At 53.6% G+C, this 16,022-nt stretch overlaps 2 protein-coding genes across 18 annotated transcripts in view; one reads left to right on the forward strand and one right to left on the reverse strand.

The window, feature by feature from the left end:
• Nucleotides 1-2,348: 2,348 nt before the first annotated feature.
• LOC128152069 (low density lipoprotein receptor adapter protein 1-like) lies at nucleotides 2,349-10,351 on the reverse strand. Of its 15 annotated transcripts, XR_008238533.1 has the most exons (10): nucleotides 10,171-10,261; nucleotides 7,984-8,079; nucleotides 7,730-7,872; nucleotides 7,090-7,202; nucleotides 6,024-6,138; nucleotides 5,568-5,640; nucleotides 5,072-5,137; nucleotides 3,986-4,927; nucleotides 3,044-3,126; nucleotides 2,796-2,878 (listed from the first exon to the last, which is right to left on the reverse strand). XR_008238533.1 is itself a non-coding variant. In XM_052810078.1 (9 exons), exons 1-9 carry the CDS (start codon nucleotides 10,253-10,255, stop codon nucleotides 2,721-2,723), a joined length of 891 nt encoding a protein of 296 aa, XP_052666038.1. In that variant the 5' UTR covers nucleotides 10,256-10,346; the 3' UTR covers nucleotides 2,530-2,720. The 15 variants fall into 15 exon arrangements, 8 of the variants coding, with proteins under 8 accessions (XP_052666043.1, XP_052666041.1, XP_052666042.1 ...); XM_052810078.1 differs by lacking the exon at nucleotides 7,984-8,079 and having other exon boundaries at nucleotides 2,530-2,878; nucleotides 3,044-3,084; nucleotides 3,986-4,035; nucleotides 5,025-5,137; nucleotides 10,171-10,346; XM_052810080.1 differs by lacking the exon at nucleotides 7,984-8,079 and having other exon boundaries at nucleotides 2,530-2,878; nucleotides 3,044-3,081; nucleotides 3,986-4,035; nucleotides 5,025-5,137; nucleotides 10,171-10,345.
• Nucleotides 10,352-10,418: 67 nt separating this feature from the next.
• Nucleotides 10,419-16,022, forward strand: part of IFT172 (intraflagellar transport 172) — a 39,011-nt gene continuing 33,407 nt past the window's right edge. For 2 of the 3 annotated variants that reach the window (XR_008238437.1, XM_052809154.1), the window contains exons 1-6: nucleotides 10,419-10,525; nucleotides 10,626-10,769; nucleotides 10,881-10,993; nucleotides 11,574-11,613; nucleotides 14,409-14,474; nucleotides 14,859-14,938. Coding sequence is in view for 2 of the 3 variants with exons in the window: in XM_052809154.1 (XP_052665114.1) it covers nucleotides 10,487-10,525; nucleotides 10,626-10,769; nucleotides 10,881-10,993; nucleotides 11,574-11,613; nucleotides 14,409-14,474; nucleotides 14,859-14,938 (482 nt within the window). In the remaining variant the exon portion in view is untranslated. Of the gene's footprint in view, nucleotides 10,526-10,625; nucleotides 10,994-11,573; nucleotides 11,614-14,408; nucleotides 14,475-14,858; nucleotides 14,939-16,022 lie in introns of all 3 variants that reach the window. The other variant, XM_052809153.1, reaches the window with a different exon arrangement.

The following is a 16,022-nucleotide window of genomic DNA, read 5'->3' on the forward strand; positions in this document are numbered from 1 at the left end:
AGCTAACTTGTTTTTTAGGGAGGTACATTAAAAAAATAGGGCTGTCAGGGAAATACAAGAGTTTTTTAAAAGTTCTGGTGCCCTGTAAAATGTTCAGAGGTGCTGGAGGCTCAGAGCAGACACATGCCTACTGTCATGAGTTCTTTAACCAGACCAGAGACAGACACAAAGAAACAAAGGAGCATGACTGTGCAGCAGATTTGAGGAGCTGGGGGAGGCACCAAAAAAAATGTATGTCAAAATGCAGTGGTTGTGGCCAAATAAAAAAGGAGCACAAAAGTCGGTCACACTAAATGTAAAATCAGGGTGTGGTGTTGATGCAAAAAAGACACACCCCCCCCAAAAAAAGACCGAACGCCAGCTACTACTCCTTTCTCAGACCATGGCAGTGCAGGAAGGCAGGGAACTGCAGAGATGAGGGCTGCACAGAAAAGGCAGCAGCAGTGTTGGACAAAGGTATTTTCTGAGGCATGTACAAGTGTACACCCTGCAAATGAGGTTGGCAGCGACAGTGCAAATGCCCAACACAGTGCCAGGGCAGAGCAGGACATGCACACGCATACAGATACATACCCCCACCTGCCCTGCAGCACCAACACCACAGTGGTACAAAAGAAGGGCTGTGTAGTTCATGCAGAGCAATTCTAGCACACCAATTTAAGAGATGTTGGACAGTATTAGCACGTGTGGGTGATGGTGAACCCATTGCTAGCTTGTATATTGCTAAAACAGAACACACTTGGCAAAGGCTCACACACATAAGGCTGAGATGGGGCAGGGGAGGGCAGGGAAACAGTTCACTCACTGCAGCAACCGCTGGTTAAAGCCAGGAATAACAGCAGAACTGGCACCTACGAAGTCCTGCAAGAAGCCATACAGGGCTGCAGTGTTCAGCATACTCAGCAAAGAGCACACTGCAGCAACCATGAGTCCCACGGAGAGAGGCTGTTAAGCTGCTTGGAGCACTTGTCTGGAGATCTGACAGTTACCAGGCAGCAGGATAGAGCCCACTGCCCTCCCCAGTGGCAGGAGATGGCAAACAGTTATTCACAGGACAAGAGCTAAGGGTGAGTGAAGCAATCAGCATGTGCCAGCATTAGCTGTAGCATTGTCCACCCCTCGGTACTACCTACAGTACTCAGCTGCAGGAGAGCATGGATGCCAAGCATCCTGGTTCAGCACATGAAGGGCTGTTAAACCCACAGCACCAACAGGTCAGCCATCCCTCAGTGCTGGAAGCTGAGGCTCTGACAATGACCTGCTCTCCCTAACAAACCACCCCAATAACGTCTACAGGTTGCCCTGTGCCCTCAGCTGTGGGAAAAAAGGCATGAGGCCACGACTCAATGTGCAAAAGCACAAGTGAGAAAGTGCGCAGCTGCTGGCTAACCTGCAGGGACCCAAGCCTCCCCAGAGCATAAGCCTTCCCCACAGCACTTGCCTGCAGCACTTGCTGGGAGACTGGCTCTGCCACCTCAGGCTGCACACAGCCAGTACTGCTCAGCTGGGGCTGTCAGTGTCACCGGCCTTAGAAGGGGAGATGTGCTGCAATATGACAGGAACCCAGCAGCAAGGTCCTCAGCCAGAAAGCAGCTGCAAACTGTTACTTGCTGGAGAAACCAGACATCCTGCTGGCTGCAGCCTCCCCTGCTCTATCTGGGGAAGGAAACCAAGTGCATGGCTTGCCCGTGTCTCCAGACCACAGCCAGGTGTGCAGCAGGGCATAGGCACCCCAGAGCAGGCACACAGGGGCAGAGGTTGAGACCCGCTGCCACACAGGGGGGCTTGTGTCCTCCCTGGCCTCAGCATGGTCAGCTGTCAGCTCCTATTGGTGCAGATGATGTTCACAGGTGCTCAAGACATAGCAGTCCAGCACAGCCTGGACCAGCTCCTCCCCCCCCCCAGATGACAAGGGCCACCCTGCGCCCCAGCAGCCCTCAGCATAGGGGGAACAGCTCCCTCAGGGCCAGCAGCCAAGGAAGACATGGGAGCTCCAGGGCAGCTGCAGGCTCCATCAGCTCAGGGCACAGGCCAGGCCCTCACCACACATGAGGAAGCCTCACCGCAGGCATCACAGCAGAGACACAGTACCTTGCACACTTGTGCATGACACCCCATCCAGCACTCAAACCCAAATGACAATAGTAAAAAACTCAGTTTATTTCCCTATAAAGGCAGAGCTTTCCTTTAAAAACAAGCTCATTTCACTCGTGAGAGGGTGTGGGGCTGAACTGCAGGGGCAAGGCCTTCCTCATTCACTCCTCCAGGCCAAGAGCAATCGCTCCCTGACGGTCATGCCTGCCGAGCAAGTCCTCCACCATCTCCAGGGGGCTGCTCAGCCTCACCTGGTACCCAACTGCCACCACGAGGAGCAAGGCAGGAGAAACAAGCAAGGCAGGTGAGACAGTGCAGTCCGAGGCGCACTGCCTGCATCCTGCAGGCTCAGAGCGCTTGGGGTGGCTCTGCATGCACTGGGAGCGGGCAGAGCAAGGAGCACCGGTCCAGCAGCCTGAGCAGGGAGCAGCTGCAGTTTGAGGCGGTTCATGCAGGCGGAGAGCAGGACAAGGAACAGGTGTCACGGTCTGTGCGCTGCATGGCAGCGGTGCCAGCAGACCCCGTGCCTGGTGGGCAGTGCCAGGGGCAGGGGTAGGCACTGTCTGGCCCAGGTGCAGGCACAGAGTGAATCCTGAGTGGCTGGTCCATTGTTGCAGAGATTTGGCTTAGCCCAGGGGAGTCTTGGGGCCAGCAGTCCCAGGGCCAGCTGTGGGGAGGTCTCCAACCCCTCCCAGCCCCTTCCAGCTGTCTGGGGCATGCCCCAAGTGGTAGCACAGTAGCTGTGCAGTAGGAGAGCTTGCCCTGGGCACAAGAAATGCTGACTCTGAAAAGCAAGAGGGAGGAAGACCTGGTCCATGAGGCATGCAGTTGGGAACCCAGCACAGCCTAGGAGGGGAAACAGACCTTCCCAGGTGAGCCATCAGCCCCCTCCTCCTGCAGAGGACATGCTGGGGGATGTGGCAAAGCAGCACTGAAGGAAGCAACTTACCTGCTGGGCTGTGGGCTCCCTTCCCCACCTCCTCCATGCTGCTTTGGAAGAGAACACAGCACCCATCATACCCCAAGCAAGGCCTGCTGAGAGACGCAGCATGCTCATGACCTTGACAACACAGGCATGGCGCAGCAGTACCAGGCACTCAGAGTGCAGAAGGCCCTAGCCCAGTTGCTACCAAACCCTTTCCCCAGGCCAGCCTGTCCTGCCTACAAAGGGCTGGCACTTCACAGGGCCACATACATAGCTCCGGTCTGTGTATGCACTGGTTCCCAGCTGATGCCAGCTCAGACCAGGCTCAGCCCTGCGGCGCTGACAGACCCCAGCCAGGTGTCAGCTGCCAGACACATGGAAAACAGCCACAATGAAACAGGCCTCTCGCACCCACCACCACAGGCACTTCTGCAAAGACCTATGGGTTAATCCTCCACTGCCAGACTGGTACCACCAGCTCCTCCCAAGCACAGGACAGACACCAGCAAGCTCAGCCCCAGGCCCTAGTCCACACAGAAGTCAGCATGACCAGGCCTCCATCCTGGTCCGAGCTCCAGGGAAATCAGTGGGAGGAGAGGGACAACTCTGAGTCCCACCTGAGAAGCATGTCTGGATAGGCTGGCCTCAGCAAAGACTGGCAGAAACAGAAAACAAGTAGCATCTCTGGGTACATCCTGAGGGTCAGCATCTGCCCCACACAGCTCCACTGCATAAGCTGAACTGCAAGATCTGCCCCTCCACAGCTCAGCTCCCTGTTCACTCAACCTCTCAGCTGACAAAGGCAGAGAAAGCAGCAGAAAGCTCCCCCTTGCTCCCATCAGATCTCCTCCATGCTCCCACTGTGCCCGTGGCCCCAGCAGCTCCCCTTCCATGAGGCACAGCGAAGGAAACAGGCCAGGGTTCATCAGAGAGATCCCTGAACACAAGCAGCAGCTCACCACCTACCCAGATAAGTTTTCACCGATGTTATCATCTTCCTCCTCCTCTTCCTCCTCCTGGCAAACAAACAAACAAAACAAAACAAAAAAAAACCACCATGACACCTCACTGCCTGGGCACGTCTCTGCCAGGAGCGAGGCTGGGCTGCCCAGAGCCTGTTCTGGAGCAGCAGGGCAGTCCCTGGCCCCTTCACAAGGCACAGTCACCCACCAGGCATGGCATAGACAAAGGGTGCCTACAGACAGTAGGGGGAGAGATGGCACCTGCAGTGCTGGGCTGCTGAAATCCTCTGGGCCCAGGCACACAGCCACACAAGAGGAGAGACAGACCATGGCACTTCTTACATCCCCTCCAGCCAGCAAAGCACCAAACACAGGCTGTGAGTGGGGAACAAGCTGAGACAGCTGCTGCACACAGCACACCTTTGCCCAGAGACAGGAGAGGGGTGAGCACACCTTGCAGCTGGAGGGCCAGGCAGAGGACCACCCAGGAGCAGGTTGTAAGCAAGTAGGACCCCAAGCACTGCCAGGCTGGGCCAGCACTGGAAGCATGAGGCCAAGGACCAAGCATCCAGAGGCTCCTGGGCAGTGAGACCGGCAACACTGGCAATGCTCTGATTGGCTCTGGACATGCAGTAGGTATAGTGCAGATGGGCAGGGCTGAGCCTTAGCCCAGGCTGGCAAGATGATGACCAAAGGGTCCTCTTCTTCAGAGACAGTGTCTCACCCCTAATCATGGCACCAAGCGTGCAGAGCAGGTCCCAGCTCCCTGTCTGACAGTGCCAGCAGAGCAGGGCTGAGGGCTGCAGCAATGCTGGGCCTGACAGGAGAGCTGGAGCAAAGACCACCTGAGAAACTGCGCCTGCCTCGTGAGCCAGACAGAGCACAGTGCCTCTCTTCACATCAGGCCGCCATGTGCGAGGGAGGCTGCGCAGATACCGACAGGGTCCTGGAAGGCCAGGAGGAAGGAGCTGCATAAAGGTTACTCTTTTCCTGCCCTAATGCAAGACTGCCCTGGGCATGGGCCAGACTTGCACATACTGTACCCCAAACCGGTGTCTGAAGGGAGGGCTCCCTGGGGGGGCTGGCTCACTTGGTCTGCCGGGCTCACTGCTCTCCAAGACACATGAAGGGTGAAGGGGCCGTTCCTGCCTAGAGCCTGGGACAGGGCAAAAGCAGCAGAGTTAGTGCCTGCAACCTGGAGAAGGCCCAGCAGTGGATGTACAGGCAGGACTGTGGGCAAGGGACAGATACCCCTGCTGTGCTCGGGGAAAAGTGCAAACAAGGGTGCAGGATCACTGCTCAGGGCGGGTACCACAGGGCTCTGAGCTGTGCTACAGCTCAGCAATGCAGAAGAGTTCAGCATGGATAGCAGGGATGCCCCCCACCCCAGCCAGAGATAGAGCAGGCTCCCCACGTGGGGCAGTGGCAAAGAACACAACAGCAGGGACAACACTCTCCCTACTTGGTGTGTTTCACCTGCCAGGCAGCAAGCCATCTCTCCTCGGCACAGCCCAAGATAGGGTCCCACACTGGAGACCCCAATCCCAGGGCTAGGCAGAGGGACACATTTGAGAAATTCCTCCTACCTGCATGTGCTGCTTCCCAGAGATCCAGTGCCATCTGGAAGGCCTGGGCCACGGTCAGAGTCACAGCCTGGGCCTGTGTACAAGAAATAGAAGGAATGTCTGCTTCCATCTGGGCCCTCAAGCCAAGACAACCCCACTGCCATGAAATCTGAGAGCCCCCAGGCCTCCCTTGCTGCCTTTCTCTGCAGAGCACACACACGGAAGGCCAGAGCTCAATGCTGTGTCTGTCTACCCACGTGGGCCAGCCATCCCCAAGAGGAGATCCCAGAGGAGCTTGGGACAGAAGAACCTACTTTCACTCACCACCCGCCTCTGCAGCGTGAACACATGCGCTCCCTCACTCCATTTCCAGCTGAGGTGCCCAGAGGTAAGGGCTCTTTCTCTCTGAAGGGGAGAAGGAAGACCCTTGCTCCCACCCTTACCTCACAGAGCCAAGAGCAGAAGGGAAGTGCTTACAATCTTCTTTTTGGGTGAGAGGAAAGCATGGCACTCCAGTGCACCGCTGTCCTGGCTCTGGGCAACATAGGCGAAGACTTTGTTCTGCAGCTTGTCTGTTGTGCAGTAGGAGATCCTGCAGGCAGAGAGGAGCTGCTCAGGGTGATAAGGGACCCCAGCACAGGTCTCCTGCTGTGCTCCCAGCACACCAACAAGCAGTGCTGACAGCCTGAGGCTTTCATCTGCCCCAGATGATCAGGCAGCCCAACTCCACAGCAAGGGCCAGAGGCTTCCCCGCACCTACAGCTGGTAAGAGATCACTGCATCCACAGGCATTCCCTCCTATACTGCCCCAGCATGCTCCTCAGTCCTCCGATGCCCAGTCCAGCCCAACATATGAACTCAAGCATTGAGACAAAAGTTGCACAGAAGGGTGGGTGATTGCCTCCAAGGACATGATTGGAGGCCAGCCAGTAGGATGGTCTGCCTTGGCACATCAGCTCTGGTGCTGAGACCCAAATTTTGCACCAAAGAGATGTCCTGTCTCTGCTTCCCATCTAGCCACCAGCCTGCAGCCACGCTCCCCTCACACCCAGCACCCACAGACACCCAACCCAGCCAAAGCACAGCTGGCAGCAGTTAAAAAAACCCACATCAGCTCTCACAGCAACTGCCTTTAGCCAGCCCAAGTAAGCTGCAGTCTATGGCACCCTCATGCCATTGCAGCCAGAAGGGCGGTCCTGTGTCAGTGGAGAGAGACAGACACATAGTCCTGCCCTAACTGTGGGGCTTTCCAACCATCAGCCTCGACACCCTGCTTGCATGCCAGAAGAGACAAGCAGGGCCCAGTAAAAAGACAGATGGACTGACCCAAAACTCAAGGCTGCCCAGGGCCCTGCCTGTATTCAGCCCCAGGCAGTGCCGTGGGGCACAGCAGGGAGAGGGCACAGGCCTCAGGGAGCCAAAGGAAGACCTAAGCTTGAAGGTACCACTGACAGAAGGCCCAACCTTCCCTGGCTGCTCAAGATCCCATCAGTCTCCAGCTGGCTGCTGGGGAACACCCAGGCCCTCCACATGCCATGCCCACCTGTAGATGGAGATGTTCTCAACCATCTCCTTTGTGTCTGCATCCTGCAGCGAAATGCCCCTCGGAGACACTGTCAGAATCACCTTCTGGAACTTGCGAGCTCCCACCCGTGCCTGGCAGTGGGGAGACACCAGACACCTCTGCAAATTGGCAAGGGTCTTCACCCCCCCTCACTGGCAGGAGTCCTCCAGACTCTGTATGGCGTGCCACCCACTTGGACCCTTGCTGCAAAGGCTCCTGCTGTACGGATGGGAACGCAGAGCCTGGAGATCAGGCATGCCTTGCATAGAACACCCCTGGAATCCGTTCACACTACTGCTGTGCACATGGGAAAGGACAGACCCCACCTCTCCCGGTACTTCACCCTCCTCTCTGTGCTGTGACAGGCACAGCTCTGCTCCTAGCCATGTTCCTGGTGTGGGAGCAGGCAGCAGCAGCTGTCCTGCAGGAAGACCACTTCCCCCACAGCACAGAGGCAGAGACCAGCCAGCCTCCTGCACGCCACCCTCCTCTTGGGAACAGCACAGTCCCTCACTGGGGTTCAGGGCTGGGACATGGACACTTCGCGGAGTCCAGGGGCTGGGTTCTGAACTGGCTCTTCTCCACCCCAGCACAGCAGGACCCCAGAGCCAGCTCTCACCATGGCCACAATCCTGCGGATGGCAGCAGCAGCCATGTCTTCTCCTTTGGGTTTTTCTACCAGCGTCATGCCTAGATACTTGAGTGTGAAGCACATCCCCTCAAGCAGCGGCTCCTGCATATCAGCCCAGCTCTCGGGAAGCTCTGCAAAGACAAAATGCTTTAGAAGCCATGTTCCAGCAGCCCTATGGCTAGTCCCAGCAAAGCCACCCCACCTTGTTGCAGCTTCACTGCTCCCAGCAGCAGTGCTGCTACCTGCACTCAGCAGGGCACTCTTCTGGCTCTGTGACATTCTTGGAAGAGGAGCAGAATGAGAGGACAATTCACCATCAAAGCTTTAGTCCTCCATCCCTGGAAGTACAGGCTCTGTCACCACAGATAGTAAGCTCCTGCATATCTGCATAGGGCCTCAGATGCTGCAGTGTTCACTGCTATCTGCAAAAACCTTGCATTCCTGGGTCCCATCTATTTCACTACAAGCAGGATGTTCTCTATACTCCATTCATCTCTCCCACCTAAGCTACTGGCACACCTCAGGAACAGCAGCATTTGCTGCCACACTCGGTCAGATCAAAATCCCCGAGTTGTTCCAGTACAACCAAAGCCAAACCCTCTGGTAGCTATCATTTGCAGCAGCAGGCTGCCAGGGAAGGAGTAGCTCGTCCAGCACTCATGATCCAAGCTGAGGTGACTGGGAAGCAACTGCACCACAAAGATTCTGTGTTAAGGAAGAGCTCAGACTGGTATTTCAAGGATGCAAACTAGCTTCCAGGAAAACACATCTTATGGATGAACTCCAGTGCACAGAGGGAAGAGAGCTCCCAAGTGCATTACTTTGCAGGTCACAGAATTAAAGGGGCACTGGCTTCTGTCTCCTGTGTCCTCTCTTTTCAAACCCCATTGCTGCAGCCAAGAAAAAACAAAACCAAACAAAACCAAACCCCAGTGGGCAGAGTCTGTTCACTCAAGAAAGATTCCCTAGGGACAGTTGTCAGCATCTCCAGCGTCCTTCAGAAACCAGTCCGTTTCACCAGCATGTTCTGCCACACAGCAGATGTGCTGGTGGGAGAAGGAGCCCTGGCCCTACAGTCGGTCCCGACACCACTACCGTTGGCAGAGAACACACAAAGCAAGCACGACAGAAGCATCCATTTGACCTCTGCTCCCACAAGACAAAACCACTGGCTTCAACAGAAAGTTGACTCTCATGGAAGGCAAAAGCTTTAGTTACCAGACTAGTGTGCCACACACAAAGGAACAATTCTCTTGTGCCAAGCACTTCCGGGTGATAATTTTCAAGAAGAACTGAAGCAGATGTTAGGACACATTTACTTTCCTCAAATCCCAAAGAGCACAAGGATGGTGGGAGAGGAGATATGCAGAAGGGCTAAGACACAGGGAGTCACAGTCTCTCTCTTCCTGGGGATTCAGTACACAGAGGAGTGAAGGAACAGGAACACAGAAGTTACACACTCTGCTACAAACACTAGGTTTGTACACTTCCCTGGGAATTGCCTAGCTATCTACTGTTCACACAAATACTTTTCAGGGTTATTTTTCATCTCTTTCCTGGGATTAGCTCCCTGAACACTACTGGCACACTTGCAGAAGGCTCTGACTCATAATTGGAATAACCTGAACCCACAGGGAAATCAGGAGACCTTATCTGCACCGCATACTCCTGCACAAATGACAATTACCAGGGAACCCGCCTGGTACCATGCGGGCATCAGGGACCTCTATCCAGGGTAGAAGAGCACTGTCTCACTCTCTGAACTTTGAGAACAGCCCACACGTGCAAGGGCTGCCAGAGTGAGCTCTGCTGCTCCAACAAAGCCTTTGGACAGCTGTGACTGAGAAAGCTCAGGCACAGCCCTCCTCCTGGGTCTCTGGGGTCAGCCTCGGATCTGGCTATGCCACAGACAGCACGGCAGCCCGCCTGCAGCGAGCAACATGCAGGCTTGCCACACTCACTGCATGCCTGTCCACACCTGCAAAGGACCAGATGCAGCGGTTCGGGGGAGCCAAGGCCTGCACAGGCTGGGGAGGGTGCCCACGGATGAGGCACAGCATGTCCCAGCACCGCCTGTCACAGCCGCCCAGGGCCTTTCAGCCCACCGGTGCGGGTGGCCTCAATTTAAAAGTGGGGCAAGAGGCTGGCAGCCGGGTAAGTGTGTCGGGGAGGGCTAGGCAAGCAGCCCACCTCGGCCTGCAGTCCCACAGCCTGCCCCGCAGCCCCACCGCTGCCCTGCAGCCCCGCCAGCCCGCCTCGGCCCGCGGCCCCACGGCACGGCCACAGCCGTGCCCCGCACCGCGCCCCACAGCAGGCAGCGGCCAAGTCCTGGCCCCGACCAGACCGAGATGCGGGCTCCCTGCCCGGAGCTATACCCCGCCCGGCCCGCGGCCCCCGCCCGCTCCCCGGCCCCCGCGGCCCGCACTCACTACGCCGCCGGCGGAGCCCCAGGCCGTGCCGGGCGAGGCGCGGGCTCCGCAGCACGGCGCGCCCCGCCGCCCGCAGCGCCTCCATGCCGGAGCCGGAGCCGGAGCCGGAGCCTGCCGCTATCGGGTCGGCGGGAGGCCTGAGCTGTCCGCCGCTGGGCTCGGCGCGCTGACGTCCGCAGCGGCGGAGGCGCTGGCGTTGCCGGGGCAACGAGGGGGCGGGGCGAGGTGGGCCCGGCGGCGGCGGCGGCGGCGGCGGCGGCGGCGGCGGCGGCGGCGGCGCCGTCCCGGTTCCGTCCCGGTTCCGGCGTTCGGCGCGATGCAGCTGCGGCACGTGCGGACCCTGCTGGCCCCGCAGGTCGGGCTGGGCTGGGCTGGGCTGGGCCGGGCCGGGCCGGGCCGGGCGGGGAGGGAGCGGGCCGGGGGGCGGCGGTGCTGAGGCTGTGTGTGCCTGGCAGGACGGGACCGCGCGGGTGACCTGCATGGCCTGGTCGGCCAGCAGCGCCCGGTTCGCTGTGTGCACCGCGGACCGGGTGGTGCTGCTGTACGATGAGCAGGGCGAGCGGCGCGACAAGTTCTCCACCAAGCCCTCCGACGCCAAGGTGAGGGCCCGGCCTGCTGCCGCCGGGGCCTGCTGCAGCCGGGACACGGCCATCTGTGGGCCGGGCAAGGCCAGCCTTCCCCTGTGGTTCACGCTGCCATCCTCTCCACAGTACGGCAGGAAAAGCTACGTGGTCAAAGGCATGGCCTTCTCCCCGGACTCCACCAAAATCGCCATTGGCCAAACAGACAACATTGTCTACGTCTACAGGATTGGAGAGGAGTGGTGAGTCTGGTGGTGGAGTGTCCAGCGCCCGTGAGGAGGGGGCGGCACTCTCCTTCCTCCTGTACAGTGCGCTTTCTGGGCGTTGATGCCACCCGCGTCGGTGTCCTGGCCTGGTCCTCAGCCTGGTACATGCTGCGGTGCACATCGTCTAACCTGCAGGAAGTCACTCAGATGTTTCTGTGGAGAGCAGCAGATAGGATTTCCTTGGACACAGCCCTTGTGGAGCCCAGTGCAAGCACGCACCAGCTGAGCTTCCGTGGAGCTGTAGCTGTAAAGCCTATGCTGCTGTCCCCTGTTTCATAGATGTGGAGCTGCGGCACACACCCACCTCACTTCAGCCTCATTTGCTGGCACCTGGTGTGCTAAAGGTGCTCAGGTCACCAGAATTTTGGAAGCTTAAAGGTTGGGGTTCTTTTAATTTTCTGCCCAAAGTTGGCTTGTGATAGACAACCAGTGTACAAAACTTAAATGGCCTGTGTTTGGCAATACTAAAACAGACTGAATACAAACAGTAGGGTACCCAGAATGGGCAGTATTACTAGCTTCACCGGTAGTCATTTTTGTCTACCTTTTTCTGCAGGGGTGACAAGAAGGTGATATGCAACAAGTTCATCCAAACGGTGAGACCCAGACTCCTGTTTAACTCCATTTTCTCCAGCATATGTAGGATAAAGACAATTGGAGGACTCTCTGCTCATACTTACAGGTGTAATTGGCCAAACTGTCAGTGGTACTTGATGTCCAAAAGATGCTGGTAGATCCTAAGATAATCTTTAAATTTTGAGGCATGTATTACCTGCCAAGCTTCAGAGGCTTCATAATGCCTGGGTACAACACAGTAATTAATTGTTGAATAATCAATGCAATCAATTACAAAACTGTGGGGACTACTTTAGGCATCAGTGGACAGAATGTTTTAAGGGAGTTGAAAGGGAAAAATAGGAGAGACTCTGAGCCCAACTATTTTTCACAGTTTGGCAACTCTAAGCCCCAAGATTCCTTGTTAGCCAAAATGTAAAGTGTGCAGAATTCAGTCAAACTGCACGGTTTCCACATGTTCAAAGGCCTCAGGTTTGTAATTTCAGTCAGGTTATCTCCTTGGCCGCCTTCGTGTTCTGCTGCTCTAGCTCTGCCTGCGTGTGTTAGAGCAGTCTACTCAGTAGGTCTCTGGCAAGGATTTTCCTGAGGTTGATGTAAGTATCTGGAAAAGGCAAAGGTGTTATAAATTCCTTGCATAGAAAGCCATCTGTATGAGAAAATGCAGTGCACTGACTACTTCTTTTACCTTCAGGAGCAAATGTCCAGCAGCTGCCCTAGGCTTTCCAGCCAGTTGCCATCACACTATGACCCCCACTTTCTCTGTGTCGCTAGAGAAGTTCTCTGCTAGATAGGCCCCTGAAGTAGCCAGTACCCGTTAGGAGAAATCATCCTGCTGGGCCAAATCCCCAGAATACATAAGCAGAGCTGCTCCTGATGGAGTTGCTGGAGTTTCTGTGCCAGGCTTTCTCAAGCTGCCTCTCAGGTGAAGGGCAGCCTCAGCCTCTGGATTGAAAGCCTACATCTCAGGGTTGGGTCATGGCCCACCACTGTGGCTGCTCTTAGGGTGGCTTAGGAGAGCCTTCTAGCCTCTCTGAATACTTGCTGCTGGCTGCAAGAGGGAGCCCCATGTAATTCTGTTGCTCTGGCAATAAGTGAAGAAAGCTGTTGGTCAGCGTTTGTTTCTCTGTGGTTGAGCTGCTGTGCTGAGTGGTCATGACACTGGAATAGAGTGTCATGAAGAAAAGAGAGCAGGAGGGGCTTGGTGTCCACTTGTCCCTTTCCTGTACGTTGTGGTTAGCCCGGGTGTGGGTACCTGTAGCTTCACTGGAGAGTCCTTTCATTGTTTATCACTTGCTGGCATTCTGCTGGCAGGACTAGCTTCCTGCCCCTCTGGCTCTCCTTTGTTGCAGCACCTGGCTAACAGCCTGGTGGGAGGCTGCTTGCCTTTCACAAGCTTAGATGCTGTGCACAGCATGCGTAAAGTTTTTTGTATTTTTAATGTAGTGGTTCATTTCTCTTTTCTCTCATTCTCTCATTTTCCCCATGTCTTTTCTACCGTTTCTATCATAATAAATCCTTTATTTTTTCTAATGCTATATGTGTGGTTTTTTACCACTGTGTCCGGTTTTCTCCTGTAACTAAATAATGTTATTTACAAATTTTTGGTGTGTTCAGTCAATATCAGAGATCATTTATTGAGCCCTTTCCCTCTCCTGCCATTTGCAAAACCTGTTGGGCACTCTTATACATCTTGTGAATACAGTGACACTATTCAGCTCTGCTGGCAAGCAAGGCATCCTGCTAGAGGGTCAGGATGAGTATGTGCGAGTTTGACTTCTTTGCACTAGTAGCTGAGCACATTACCACTTTGTGAGGCTTGTTTCTAAGCTACCACTGGGCTGCTTGTGGTTGTGTTAGACTGAAAATAAGGGTCTGGCAGATAATGAGGGAAATAAATGGATGCCTGGGAAACAGGTATAATAAAAAATGGGTCTTGGTCATTGGTTGGACATATAAATTATGAGCAGCTTAGGTATCCAGGAACATTTTGGTATCTGTTTGTAGCTGTGGTTGCTGATGTGAATGGTAAGATTGGGGATAGAAGGTGAGATGGATAAATGAGTGTGTATATATGTCTAAAGCAGGCCCAGATGCCTAAAATGGAACAGATGAGCCAGTGAGGCTAGTGCTGGTGGCACAGTGCCAAACACCAGCCTTCTTATTGACTGAAATTCTTCAGTTTAAATGTGAAGCGGTTTTATTAACTCTCTTGGCCCTCTCTTACAGTTGGGTTTGGTGGTCAGCTTTATTCATCCTGACCCCTACCTCAGACTTTGAGAATACCTTTGGTTTGGATTCAATGAACCTGTTTCTACCTGACCTACTTGGTAGCATCTGATAACTGTCTTGCTTGTAAATGAAAACATAGACTATTTCTGATTTGTCAAATGAAGATCCAATGTACAAATATTCTCATATCTGTTACAGAAGCTGGCAGAGTCAAATTATTTTTATGTTTTATACTTGTTGCTGCAAAAAATCTTTTAAAATAGCCATGATTTTGTACTGGAAAACTACACATCTGATCCATAAGTAATCTTCTCAGAAGAGCATCCATACTGAACACATCTGGTATAACTTTGATGCCCTGCGTTAGCCCTTCTAAGCCTGTTACTTTACCCCAGCTCACTATTATCTAGTTTAAGCTTCAGCGTGTAGGGCCTCAGTCATACTTTAAGGTCTGTCCAAATGCCCCCATCTCTTCTCTTTCTTGGTCTGAGTCGTTTTACTGTTCATGAGCTGTCTTACGTAGCGATGGGGCAAGAAGCTAAGTAGGGTGGAGCTCTTACCTCTCTTTTTACCTCCTCCTTGGCAGAGTGCCGTGACCTGCTTATCGTGGCCAGCGGAAAATATCATTGTCTTTGGTCTTGCTGAAGGAAAGGTAGAGAAACTTGTTATTTGCCTGATTTTCTTTTCCATGCAGGGGCTACCAAGGCCTGCAAGCACCTGGGCTGCAGGGTAGGAGCCATTACTGTGTGGCCCTGGGCATGAAATAGCAACAAAGGGATTACACCACTGACTTGAACTTTCTGGTTCCCAGTCAGTCCTTGGAGGTTCTACTGGATCATTTGGTCCTTTTTCTGAGCCTTTCTAGATATGTGCAAGTGTGACTCCAACTTTTCCACTTCTCCAACCTACCAGAAAGCAATGAGCTTCCTGTGATTTCTGGCACTGGTCATGGACTGGGAAACCTCTGGGGATGTTACACTGGGGGAAATTCACATCCTGCAGACAGAAGTAACATTGATCAGATTCTCTTTCTCAGGTTCGTTTAGCAAATACAAAGAACAACAAGTCTTCCACCATTTATGGGACAGATTCCTATGTGGTCTCCCTAACTTCCAGGTGAGTATGGCACTGCTTTAGGCTACACTGCTTTGGCTCAGTCTCCTACCCACCATTGGCCCTGGCATAACTGGTGGCTGTATGGGAGGTTGCCAGAGGGTCTTTCTGCTGTCAGTTCCTTGTCGAGATAATAAAATACTGTGCTTTCCAAAAGGAATTCCTTCCTAAAATCTGATACTTGCCTGTGCCACACTGGCCCATGCAGTTTTGTTGCCCCCCGCAACACATTTCAGGATGCAAGTCCTCATGAGATTACTTACATACATTGATTTATTTGAATCCATGACTTTATAAAGATTAAATTTGTCAGCTTCACCTAGCTAATTGCTAACATTAGTCAAGTTTAAGGGCTAAAAAAAAGTAAAAATATTCTGCCAGATAAAACTGTGACAAGGCTATAATTAGAAATATAACCATAAAGTGCAATTTTAAATTATTTTCATTTTAACTACTTTAGTATCCTTTACCTAAAAAATTTAAGATATGTCATGGTCCTAGCAGTGGGATTTTCACTAAATGGTGTCATTCTGGTTTTTGAGTGCTAAACAAATTAAAAAAACCTAAAGCTAGTCTAAGACTCTGACTTTCTACCACAGAGAAATCCCTCCAAAGTCTGCCTGCCTTTGCCTCTGTTCCAGAAGGTTTCTATTTCCTCTCTCTCTTCCTGTCTCTTCATGCCCCCCCTTCCCCCACCTCTCTTCCCTGTTTGCCCTCCTCTCCCTCTCCCCCAATCCTCCCCCCCAACTCTCTCCCCCTCTTCTTTTATTTCTAAACACAACTTATGCTGTTATTGCTATGGTATCAATGACAAATCTGGGATTGCAATCAACAGAAGACAGATGTATGATTCCTGGATTGTTACAGTGTTCACAGAATTTGTATTCTGTACTTGAATCATTGTTTAAGTGTGTTCTTTCTAGGTACATTACATTAGGCCTGTTTCTTCTTCCTTGCTCTCTTCTCCCTGCTTGTGTCAAGAAGTACACAAGACATTAATGCTGCAAATAATGGACTTAGGCATGGAGTGTTTGTCTAGATGTTTTTTCCCTAAATTGTGTTGCTTTTAGGCATTCCTGGTGTCACA

The sequence above is a fragment of the Harpia harpyja genome, chromosome 15 (genome assembly GCF_026419915.1).
Source record: "Harpia harpyja isolate bHarHar1 chromosome 15, bHarHar1 primary haplotype, whole genome shotgun sequence".
Classification (NCBI taxonomy): Eukaryota; Metazoa; Chordata; class Aves; order Accipitriformes; family Accipitridae; genus Harpia; species Harpia harpyja.